This window comes from Heptranchias perlo, chromosome 7, assembly GCF_035084215.1.
Source record: "Heptranchias perlo isolate sHepPer1 chromosome 7, sHepPer1.hap1, whole genome shotgun sequence".
Classification (NCBI taxonomy): domain Eukaryota; kingdom Metazoa; phylum Chordata; class Chondrichthyes; order Hexanchiformes; family Hexanchidae; genus Heptranchias; species Heptranchias perlo.
This window is the reverse complement of record NC_090331.1, coordinates 2,913,103-2,925,308: the sequence shown is the minus strand read 5'-3', so window position 1 is coordinate 2,925,308 and position 12,206 is coordinate 2,913,103. Positions and strand designations below refer to the sequence as shown.

The window sequence follows — 12,206 nt, the reverse complement described above, 5'->3', positions numbered from 1 at the left end:
GAGGTCGGTGTGGTCAGTGTGGTCAGTGTGGTCGGTGAGGTCGGTGTGGTCGGTGTGGCCGGTGCGGTCGGTGTGGTCGGTGTGGTCGGTGTGGTCGGTGTGGCCGGTGCGGTCGGTGTGGTCAGTGTGGTCGGTGCGGTCGGTGTGGTCGGTGTGGTCGGTGTGGCCGGTGCGGTCGGTGTGGTCAGTGTGGTCGGTGTGGTCGGTGTGGTCAGTGTGGTCGGTGTGGTCAGTGTGGTCGGTGTGGTCAGTGTGGTGTGGTCGGTGCGGTCGGTGCGGTCGGTGTGGTCAGTGTGGTCGGTGTGGTCAGTGTGGTCGGTGTGGTCGGTGTGGTCAGTGCGGTCGGTGTGGTCGGTGTGGTCAGTGCGGTCGGTGTGGTCGGTGTGGTCAGTGTGGTCGGTGTGGTCGGTGTGGTCAGTGCGGTCGGTGCGGTCGGTGTGGTGTGGTCAGTGTGGTCGGTGCGGTCGGTGTGGTGTGGTCAGTGCGGTCGGTGCGGTCGGTGTGGTGTGGTCAGTGTGGTCGGTGTGGTGTGGTCAGTGTGGTCAGTGTGGTCAGTGTGGTGTGGTCGGTGCGGTCAGTGTGGTCGGTGTGGTCGGTGCGGTCGGTGTGGTCAGTGTGGTCGGTGTGGTCGGTGTGGTCAGTGCGGTCGGTGCGGTCGGTGTGGTGTGGTCAGTGCGGTCGGTGCGGTCGGTGTGGTGTGGTCAGTGTGGTCGGTGTGGTGTGGTCAGTGTGGTCAGTGTGGTCAGTGTGGTGTGGTCGGTGCGGTCAGTGTGGTCGGTGTGGTCGGTGCGGTCGGTGTGGTCAGTGTGGTCGGTGTGGTCGGTGTGGTCAGTGCGGTCGGTGCGGTCGGTGTGGTGTGGTCAGTGTGGTCGGTGTGGTGTGGTCAGTGTGGTCAGTGTGGTCAGTGTGGTGTGGTCGGTGCGGTCAGTGTGGTCGGTGTGGTCGGTGCGGTCGGTGTGGTCAGTGCGGTCGGTGCGGTGTGGTCGCTGTGGTCGGTGTGGTCGGTGCGGTGTGGTCAGTGCGGTGTGGTCGGTGTGGTCAGTGCGGTCGGTGTGGTCAGTGTGGTCGGTGCGGTGTGGTCGCTGTGGTCGGTGTGGTCAGTGTGGTGTGGTCGGTGCGGTCAGTGTGGTCGGTGCGGTCAGTGTGGTGTGGTCGGTGCGGTCGGTGTGGTCGGTGTGGTCGGTGCGGTGTGGTCGGTGTGGTCAGTGTGGTCGGTGTGGTCAGTGTGGTCGCTGTGGTCAGTGTGGTCGCTGTGGTCGGTGTGGTCAGTGTGGTCGGTGTGGTCAGTGTGGTCGGTGCGGTGTGGTCGGTGTGGTCGGTGCGGTCGGTGCGGTCGGTGTGGTCAGTGTGGTCGGTGCGGTGTGGTCGGTGTGGTCGGTGCGGTCGGTGCGGTCGGTGTGGTCAGTGTGGTCGGTGCGGTGTGGTCGCTGTGGTCGGTGTGGTCAGTGTGGTGTGGTCGGTGCGGTGTGGTCGCTGTGGTCGGTGTGGTCAGTGTGGTCGGTGCGGTGTGGTCGCTGTGGTCGGTGTGGTCAGTGTGGTGTGGTCGGTGCGGTCAGTGTGGTCGGTGCGGTCAGTGTGGTCAGTGTGGTCGGTGTGGTCGGTGTGGTGTGGTCAGTGTGGTCGGTGCGGTCGGTGCGGTCGGTGTGGTCGGTGTGGTCGGTGCGGTCAGTGTGGTCAGTGTGGTCGGTGCGGTCGGTGTGGTCGGATTGGTCGGTGTGGTGTGGTCGGTGCGGTCGGTGTGGTCGGTGTGGTCGGTGTGGTCGGTGCGGTCGGTGTGGTCAGTGTGGTCGGTGTGGTCAGTGTGGTCGGTGCGGTGTGGTCAGTGTGGTGTGGTCGGTGTGGTCGGTGCGGTCGGTGTGGTCGGTGTGGTCGGTGCGGTCGGTGCGGTCAGTGCGGTCGGTGTGGTCAGTGTGGTCGGTGCGGTGTGGTCAGTGTGGTCGGTGCGGTGTGGTCGGTGCGGTCGGTGTGGTCGGTGCGGTCGGTGCGGTCGGTGCGGTCGGTGCGGTGTGGTCGGTGTGGTCGGTGTGGCCGGTGCGGTCGGTGTGGTCAGTGTGGTCGGTGTGGTCGGTGTGGTCGGTGTGGTCAGTGTGGTCGGTGCGGTGTGGTCAGTGTGGTCGGTGCGGTCGGTGCGGTCGGTGTGGTCGGTGTGGTCAGTGCGGTCGGTGCGGTCGGTGTGGTGTGGTCAGTGTGGTCAGTGTGGTCGGTGTGGTCAGTGTGGTGTGGTCAGTGAGGTCGGTGTGGTCAGTGTGGTGTGGTCAGTGAGGTCGGTGTGGTCAGTGTGGTGTGGTCAGTGAGGTCGGTGTGGTCAGTGTGGTCGGTGAGGTCGGTGTGGTGTGGTCAGTGTGGTGTGGTCGGTGCGGTCGGTGTGGTCGGTGTGGTCGGTGTGGTCGGTGTGGCCGGTGCGGTCGGTGTGGTCAGTGTGGTCGGTGTGGTCGGTGTGGTCAGTGTGGTCGGTGTGGTCAGTGTGGTCGGTGTGGTCGGTGTGGTCGGTGTGGCCGGTGCGGTCGGTGTGGTCAGTGCGGTCGGTGCGGTCGGTGTGGTCAGTGTGGTCGGTGTGGTCGGTGTGGTCAGTGTGGTCGGTGCGGTCGGTGCGGTCGGTGTGGTCAGTGTGGTCGGTGTGGTCAGTGTGGTCGGTGTGGTCGGTGTGGTCAGTGCGGTCGGTGCGGTCGGTGTGGTCAGTGTGGTCGGTGTGGTCAGTGTGGTCGGTGTGGTCAGTGTGGTCGGTGTGGTCGGTGTGGTCAGTGCGGTCGGTGCGGTCGGTGTGGTGTGGTCAGTGTGGTCGGTGTGGTGTGGTCAGTGTGGTCAGTGTGGTCAGTGTGGTGTGGTCGGTGCGGTCAGTGTGGTCGGTGTGGTGTGGTCGGTGTGGTCGGTGTGGTGTGGTCGGTGCGGTCAGTGTGGTCGGTGTGGTCAGTGTGGTCGGTGCGGTGTGGTCAGTGTGGTGTGGTCGGTGCGGTCGGTGCGGTCGGTGCGGTCAGTGTGGTCGGTGCGGTCAGTGTGGTCGGTGCGGTCAGTGTGGTCGGTGCGGTCAGTGTGGTCGGTGTGGTCAGTGTGGTCGGTGTGGTCAGTGTGGTCGGTGTGGTCGGTGTGGTCGGTGTGGTCGGTGCGGTCGGTGCGGTCGGTGCGGTGTGGTCAGTGTGGTGTGGTCGGTGCGGTCGGTGCGGTCGGTGCGGTCAGTGTGGTCGGTGTGGTCAGTGTGGTCGGTGTGGTCAGTGTGGTCGGTGCGGTGTGGTCAGTGTGGTCGGTGCGGTGTGGTCGGTGCGGTCGGTGCGGTGTGGCCGGTGCGGTCGGTGTGGTCAGTGTGGTCGGTGTGGTCAGTGTGGTCGGTGTGGTCAGTGTGGTCGGTGCGGTGTGGTCAGTGTGGTGTGGTCGGTGCGGTCGGTGCGGTCGGTGTGGTCGGTGTGGTCGGTGTGGTCAGTGCGGTCGGTGCGGTCGGTGTGGTGTGGTCAGTGTGGTCAGTGTGGTCGGTGTGGTGTGGTCAGTGTGGTCAGTGTGGTCAGTGTGGTGTGGTCGGTGCGGTCAGTGTGGTCGGTGTGGTGTGGTCGGTGTGGTCGGTGAGGTGTGGTCGGTGCGGTCAGTGTGGTCGGTACGGTCGGTGCGGTCGGTGCGGTCGAATTGGTCGGTGTGGTGCGGTCGGTGTGGTCGGTGTGGTCGGTGTGGTCAGTGTGGTCGGTGTGGTGTGGTCGGTGCGGTCAGTGTGGTCGGTGTGGTGTGGTCAGTGTGGTCGGTACGGTCGGTGTGGTCGGTACGGTCGGTGTGGTCGGTACGGTCGGTGTGGTCAGTGTGGTCGGTGTGGTGTGGTCGGTGCGGTCAGTGTGGTCGGTGTGGTGTGGTCAGTGTGGTCGGTGCGGTCGGTGTAGTCGGTGCGGTCGGTGTGGTGTGGTCGGTGTGGTCGGTACGGTCGGTGTGGTCGGTACGGTCGGTGTGGTCGGTGTGGTCGGTGTGGTCGGTGTGGTCAGTGTGGTCGGTGTGGTGTGGTCGGTGTGGTCAGTGTGGTCGGTGTGGTGTGGTCGGTGTGGTCGGTGTGGTCGGTGTGGTGTGGTCGGTGTGGTCGGTGTGGTGTGGTCGGTGTGATCGGTACGGTCGGTGTGGTCGGTGTGGTCAGTGTGGTCGGTGTGGTGTGGTCGGTGCGGTCAGTGTGGTCGGTGCAGTGTGGTCAGTGTGGTCGGTTTCGGTGTGGTCGGTGCGGTCAGTGTGGTCGGTGTGGTGTGGTCAGTGTGGTCGGTGCGGTCGGTGCGGTCAGTGTGGTCAGTGCGGTGTGGTCGGTGTGGTCAGTGTGGTGTGGTCGGTGCGGTCAGTGTGGTCAGTGTGGTCAGTGTGGTGCGGTCGGTGCGGTCAGTGTGGTCGGTGCGGTCAGTGCGGTCAGTGCGGTCGGTGAGGTCGGTGAGGTCGGTGTGGTCGGTGAGGTCGGTGAGGTCGGTGCGGTCAGTGCGGTCGGTGAGGTCAGTGTGGTCGGTGCGGTCGGTGCGGTCGGTGAGGTCGGTGTGGTCGGTGAGGTCGGTGAGGTCGGTGCGGTCGGTGCGGTCAGTGCGGTCGGTGAGGTTGGTGCGGTCGGTGCGGTCAGTGCGGTCTGTGAGGTCAGTGTGGTCGGTGCGGTCAGTGCGGTCGGTGAGGTCTGTGTGGTCGGTGCGGTCAGTGCGGTCGGTGAGGTCTGTGTGGTCGGTGCGGTCAGTGCGGTCGGTGAGGTCGGTGAGGTCGGTGCGGTCAGTGCGGTCGGTGAGGTTGGTGCGGTCGGTGCGGTCAGTGCGGTCTGTGAGGTCAGTGTGGTCGGTGCGGTCAGTGCGGTCGGTGAGGTCTGTGTGGTCGGTGCGGTCAGTGCGGTCGGTGAGGTCTGTGTGGTCGGTGCGGTCAGTGCGGTCGGTGAGGTCGGTGAGGTCGGTGGGGTCGGTGAGGTCGGTGAGGTCGGTGAGGTCGGTGCGGTCGGTGTGTGCTGTTCAACGGCTGAGAGTTTAACTGACCTTTGTTTGGTAGAATTCTGTTCCTACACCTAGAGTAAACCCTTGTGTTATGGAGCAATCGCATTTTCAAAGGAGAGACTCTACAGATTTCTCAACTTCAACATTATCCTGCTCCCCTCTCCCCTCTCCTCTCCTCTCCCCCCCTCCCCAGCTCCCCTCTTCCTGAGAGAGAGGGGACTGAGAGACACCAGTCAGTGTACAGATATCTCCCTGAGAGAGAGGGACTGAGAGACACCAGTCAGTGTACAGATATCTCCCTGAGAGAGAGGGGACTGAGACACCAGTCAGTGTACAGATATCTCCCTGAGAGAGAGGGACTGAGAGACACCAGTCAGTGTACAGATATCTCCCTGAGAGAGAGGGGACTGAGAGACACCAGTCAGTGTACAGATATCTCCCTGAGAGAGAGGGACTGAGAGACACCAGTCAGTGCACAGATATCTCCCTGAGAGAGAGGGACTGAGAGACACCAGTCAGTGTACAGATATCTCCCTGAGAGGGAGGGGACTGAAAGACACCAGTCAGTGTACAGATATCTCCCTGAGAGAGAGGGGACTGAGAGACACCAGTCAACGTACAGATATCTCCCTGAGAGAGAGGGGACTGAGAGACACCAGTCAGTGTACAGATATCTCCCTGAGAGGGAGGGGACTGAAAGACACCAGTCAGTGTACAGATATCTCCCTGAGAGAGAGGGGACTGAGAGACACCAGTCAACGTACAGATATCTCCCTGAGAGAGAGGGGACTGAGAGACACCAGTCAGTGTACAGATATCTCCCTGAGAGAGAGGGGACTGAGAGACACCAGTCAGTGTACAGATATCTCCCTGAGAGAGAGGGGACTGAGAGACACCAGTCAACGTACAGATATCTCCCTGAGAGAGAGGGGACTGAGAGACACCAGTCAGTGTACAGATATCTCCCTGAGAGAGAGGGACTGAGAGACACCAGTCAGTGTACAGATATCTCCCTGAGGGAGAGGGGACTGAGAGACACCAGTCAGTGTACAGATATCTCCCTGAAAGAGGGACTGAGAGACACCAGTCAGTGTACAGATATCTCCCTGAGGGAGAGGGGACTGAGAGACACCAGTCAGTGTACAGATATCTCCCTGAGAGAGGGGACTGAGAGACACCAGTCAGTGTACAGATATCTCCCTGAGAGAGAGGGGACTGAGAGACACCAGTCAGTGTACAGATATCTCCCTGAGAGAGGGGACTGAGATGGAGGGCACAGTCAGTGTACCGATGCAGGCTTGGTTTTATCCATTGGAGTGCATCTCCCTTCCACCTTTCATTGCTTTCTCTCGGTGTATCCTTCACCTTCTGTCTCTCTGTATTCTGCTCTCCATCATGCGATTTTTCCCTTTCCTTCCTTTCCTCCAGATTACAACGCCAGGATCCGGAGTATCTGGCATGGCATCAACCTGTCTCCATCCCTCCAGCGTCAGAGATCACACTCGTTCTCCGGTTTGTCCCTGCTACTTCCCTCTCTTTTTCTGCATGCTTCCCTTCCTTTTACCTCATGTATCCGCCGACCTTGCTTTCCCCCTGCATGTTGAGGTATCTTTTGCCGTCAGTGTCTCAATGTGATGGGCTCTTCTCTCAGTCCTGTTGTTTCTGGTCTGATTCGAGCACATTGTTCATCACCTCGTGTACCAGCCATGGTTATCTTGTTACAGACGACATTAAAGTATTCAGAACACCCCTATACAGGGTCCCTGATGGAGAGATACCCCCCCCTCACAGATCCCTGATAGGGAGACTCCCCCCACACAGGGCCCTGATGGGGAGACTCCCCCTATAACAGGGTCCCGATGGGGAGACTCCCTCAATAATAGGTCCTGATCGGGAGACTCCCCCTATAACAGGGTCTTGATGGGGAGACACCCCTATAACAGAGGCCCTGGGAGTGTTTGATGGGACAGTGTAGAGGGAGCTTTACTCTGTATCTAACCCGTGCTGTACCTGCCCTGGGAGTGTTTGATGGGACAGTGTAGAGGGAGCTTTACTCTGTATCTAACCCGTGCTGTACCTGCCCTGGGAGTGTTTGATGGGACAGTGTAGAGGGAGCTTTACTCTGTATCTAACCCGTGCTGTACCTGCCCTGGGAGTGTTTGATGGGACAGTGTAGAGGGATCTTTACTCTGTATCTAACCCATGCTGTACCTGCCCTGGGAGTGTTTGATGGGACAGTGTAGAGGGAGCTTTACTCTGTATCTAACCCGTGCTGTACCTGCCCTGCGAGTGTGTGATGGGACAGTGGGCCTTTCCCCAACAGTGATATCTATCTCTTAAATTCAGTGGATGTGTGTGGGTAACTGCCCTGGACCCTGGTGAACGATGAGTGAACTTTTCCGTGTGAGAGGTGAGCTGGAATCCGCTTGTGTTTTTGGGAAATCTGCAGGATTCTAGGAGAGGGAAGGAACAGGTCAGGAAGCAGTATCTTTGTTTGATGGAGTGTGAACAGGCTTTGACGAACGACGTTCGTTGGTACATTGGGACGAATTGCCAGTGCGGAGAATCTCGTGACGGCTTCTCCCAGTCGGAAGATGTAACTTTGGCGGAATACACAGTTATACCACATAAATGTTGGTGGTGCCAATCTTCCCAACCGCGGTTATGGTGACTGATTGGTAGACGCCCCAAGGACATTCTCAGTGCTTGTTCTGGAGAAAACAGTCTGCAGATACCCTCCAACATAATCCAGGCCGACACTGCTGTACTGAGGGAGTGCTGCACTGTCAGAGGATCAGTACTGAGGGAGCGCTGCGCTGTTGGAGGGTCAGTACTGAGGGAGCGCTGCGCTGTCGGAGGGTCGGTACTGAGGGAGCACTGCGCTGTCGGAGGGTCAGTACTGAGGGAGCACTGCACTGTCAGAGGGTCAGTACTGAGGGAGTTCTGCACTGTCGGAGGGTCAGTACTGAGGGAGTGCTGCACTGTCGGAGGGTCAGTACTGAGGGAGCACTGCACTGTCAGAGGGTCAGTACTGAGGGAGTTCTGCACTGTCGGAGGGTCAGTACTGAGGGAGTGCTGCACTGTCAGAGGGTCAGTACTGAGGGAGTTCTGCACTGTCGGAGGGTCAGTACTGAGGGAGTGCTGCACTGTCGGAGGGTCGGTTTTGAGGGAGTGCTGCACTGTCAGAGAGTCAGTACTGAGGGAGTGCTGCACTGTCGGAGGGTCGGTTTTGAGGGAGCACTGCACTGTCGGAGGATCGGTACTGAGGGAGTTCTGCACTGTCAGAGAGTCAGTACTGAGGGAGTTCTGCACTGTCAGAGGGTCAGTACTGAGGGAGTGCTGCACTGTCGGAGGGTCGGTTTTGAGGGAGTGCTGCACTTTCGGAGCTGCCCGTCTTTTGGATTTGACGTTAAACCGAGGCCCCGCCTGCCCTCTCAGGTGGACGTAAAATGTCCCAGGGTCACTAATTTGAAGAAGAGCAGGGGGCCTCTCCCCGTGTCCTGGCCAATATTCCTCCCTCAACCACCATTGCATTAACTGGTCATTAATCTCATTGCTGCTGACGGGATCTCGCGAAACACAAAATGACTGCAGCGATTGGCTACATGGCGGTCATTGCACTTTGAAGTTATTAATTGTGCAAAGCGCTTTTGGACATCTCTGAGGGACGTGAGAAGACGATATGTAAATGCAATTTGTTTTTTTAACAATGCTCTGCTCAAATTTAGCTGGCGGACAGGCAGGAAGATTGAATTTTGCGATCTTATCCGTGTCAGAATGTTGCAGGAAACATCAGTTTGTCCCCTTGCCTCCTCCTCTCCTGAAGGTGCCGAGTGAGGCAGTGACAAGTGGACTGAGGGTTTCTGTGGAAGGCCTGATCCAGATGGGTTGAAAGGCCTCCCCGTTATTGTTGTAGGTTTGGATCGACAGGTGCCCCCCAGCCCTGGGAATACTCTGTCCAGCTCTTCATGTGTAAGCCAAGGTGGTGAAGTTTTGACCCGGCTATTCACCCATGGAGGGCATCGTAGCCGAGCCCGATCCGGTCCTCGCTCGACATTCACACAGATTTTCCAGGGCAATGAGTGGGGGAGGGGGTGACTGAACAGTTATCAGGCTGACTTAACCCCCCTCACTCACCCAAGGGTGCTGAATTCCTCCGCCCCTACCCCCCCACCCCGACGCCCTGCTCAGATCGGTGAGAAAGACATCTGTGTCGATGCACGTGTAAACCCTCTCGTTCAGCGAGATGCGGCTCCCTAAGCAGTTTGACATTTGGACGCCCTCCTTCCCCCTGCATTCTTCCTTCTTCCGATTCATCAGTCATTTTTTTGTTTTCTTCCTCCTTGGGCTCTCAAACGGCCCTTTCTCTAAATTAATTTAAATTCCATTGAGCCTGGCGATGCCCCCACAAGCCAGCGGCATTTTTTTTTGTTGCAGCTTAAATGGCAAGAATGAAAGCCTTCGGCCTCTCAGAAAGAATCTAAGGTCCACTGGCAGTACATTTCAGCCTTTGTCTCTACTGGCTCCCCCCACCCTCTTCACTTCTCCTCACACTGCAGTTTGCAAGACTGGGGCCTTGTTCCAGTCTGCACTCGATCACATTTTAATATTCTCCCCGGAGTCTCAGGGAATGAAACAGCTTCTTAAAGGGGAAGGAGTGATTCCAGTGGACGAGGGACTTCAGTTATGTGGAGAGACTGGAGAAGCTGGGATTGTTCTCCTTAGAGCAGAGAAGGTGAAGGGGAGATTTGATCGAGGTGTTCAAAATCATGAAGGGTTTTGACAGAGCAAATAAGGAGAAACTGTTTCCAGTGGCAGGAGGGCCGGAAAAATTTGGAGGCCTATGGGGAAAGAGCAGGGGAGTAGAACTAATTGGATAGCTCTTTCACAGAGCCGGCACAGGCACGATGGGCCGAATTACAAAGAATGTACAGCACAGAAACAGGCCATTTGGCCCAACAGGTCAATGCCGGTGTTAGTGCTCCCCACGAGCCTCCTCCCTCCCGACTTCATGTCAGGGCACAGAATTCTTAAATTACATTCAGGAGAACATTTTTAGCCAGTATGTAGCAAGCCCAACAGGATGGAGTGGGGAGTGGGGGGGCGCAGTTCTGGATTTAGTTTTAGGAAATGAAGCTGGGCAGGTGGAAGGAGTATCAGTGGGAGAGCATTTTGGTGGTAGTGTCATAATTCAGTTAGATTTAGCATAGTTATGGAAAAGGACAAAGATAGAACAGGAGTAAAAGTTCTAAATTGGGGAAAGGCCAATTTTACTAAGCTGAGAAGTGATTTAGCAAAAGTGGACTGGAAACAGCTACTCGAAGGTAAATCAGTGTCAGAGCAGTGGGAGGCATTCAAGGGGGAGATAGTGAGAGTTCAGAGTAAATATGTTCCCACAAAGAAAAAGGGTCAGACTGCCAAATCTAGAGCCCCCTGGATGACAAGGAGCATACAGGGTAAAATAAGGCAAAAAAGGGAAGCTTATGTCAGACACCAAGAGCTCAATTTTTAAAAAAAATTTTAAAAATTCGTTCACGGGATGTGGGCGTCACTGGCGAGGCCGGCATTTATTGCCCATCCCTAATTGCCCTTGAGAAGGTGGTGGTGAGCCGCCTTCTTGAACCGCTGCAGTCCATGTGGTGACGGTTCTCCCACAGTGCTGTTAGGAAGGGAGTTCCAGGATTTTGACCCAGCGACAATGAAGGAACGGCGATATATTTCCAAGTCGGGATGGTGTGTGACTTGGAGGGGAACGTGCAGGTGGTGTTGTTCCCATGTGTCTGCTGCCCTTGTCCTTCCAGGTGGTCGAGGTGGCGGGTTTCGGAGGTGCTGTCGAAGAAGCCTTGGCGAGTTGCTGCAGTGCATCCTGTGGATGGTACACACTGCAGCCACAGTGCGCCGGTGGTGAAGGGAGTGAATGTTTAGGGTGGTGGATGGGGTGCCAATCAAGCGGGCTGCTTTATCTTGGATGGTGTCGAGCTTCTTGAGTGTTGTTGGAGCTGCACTCATCCAGGCAAGTGGAGAGTATTCCATCACACTCCTGACTTGTGCCTTGTAGATGGTGGAAAGGCTTTGGGGAGTCAGGAGGTGAGTCAATCGCCGCAGAATACCCAGCCTCTGACCTGCTCTCGTAGCCACAGTATTTATATGGCTGGTCCAGTTAAGTTTCTGGTCAATGGTGACCCCCAGGATGTTGATGGTGGGGGATTCGGCGATGGTAATGCCGTTGAATGTCAAGGGGAGGTGGTTAGACTCTCTCTTGTTGGAGATGGTCATTGCCTGGCACTTATCTGGCGCGAATGTTACTTGCCACTTATCAGCCCAAGCCTGGATGTTGTCCAGGTCTTGCTGCATGCAGGCTCGGACTGCTTCATTATCTGAGGGGTTGCGAATGGAACTGAACACTGTGCAGTCATCAGCGAACATCCCCATTTCTGACCTTATGATGGAGGGAAGGTCATTGATGAAGCAGCTGAAGATGGTTGGGCCTAGGACACTGCCCTGAGGAACTCCTGCAGCAATGCCCTGGGGCTGAGTTGCTTGGCCTGCAACAACCACTACCATCTTCCTTTGTGCTAGGTATGACTCCAGCCACTGGAGAGTTTTCCCCCTGATTCCCATTGACTTCAATTTTACTCGGGCTCCTTGGTGCCACACTCGGTCAAATGCTGCCTTGATGTCAAGGGCAGTCACTCTCACCTCACCTCTGGAATTCAGCTCTTTTGTCCATGTTTGGACCAAGGCTGTAATGAGGTCTGGAGCCGAGTGGTCCTGGCGGAACCCAAACTGAGCATTGGTGAGCAGGTTATTGGTGAGTAAGTGCCGCTTGATTGCACTGTCGACGACACCTTCCATCACTTTGCTGATGATTGAGAGTAGACTGATGGGGCGGTAATTGGCCGGATTGGATTTGTCCTGCTTTTTGTGGACAGGACATACCTGAGCAATTTTCCACATTGTCGGGTGGATGCCAGTGTTGTAGCTGTACTGGAACAGCTTGGCTAGAGGCGCAGCTAGTTCTGGAGCACAAGTCTTCAGCACTACAGCTGGGATGTTGTCGGGGCCCATAGCCTTTGCTGTATCCAGTGCACTCAGCCGTTTCTTGATATCACGTGGAGTGAATCGAATTGGCCGAAGACTGGCTTCCGTGATGGTGGGGATATCGGGAGGAGGCTGAGATGGATTATCCACTCGGCACTTCTGGCTGAAGATGGTTGCAAACGCTTCAGCCTTGTCTTTTGCACTCACGTGCTGGACTCCGCCATCATTGAGAATGGGGATGTTTGCAGAGCC

General features: G+C 57.4%; 1 protein-coding gene across 8 annotated transcripts in view; it reads left to right on the top strand.

The window, feature by feature from the left end:
- Nucleotides 1-12,206, top strand: part of tns1b (tensin 1b) — a 611,533-nt gene that overhangs the window by 506,762 nt on the left and 92,565 nt on the right. For 7 of the 8 annotated variants that reach the window (XM_067986941.1, XM_067986942.1, XM_067986940.1 and 4 more), the window contains one exon: nt 6,342-6,425. The exons of the other annotated variant lie outside the window; for it this stretch is intronic. In XM_067986941.1, the coding sequence (XP_067843042.1) occupies nt 6,342-6,425 (84 nt within the window). The remainder of the gene's footprint in view (nt 1-6,341; nt 6,426-12,206) is intronic. 8 annotated transcript variants of the gene reach the window in all.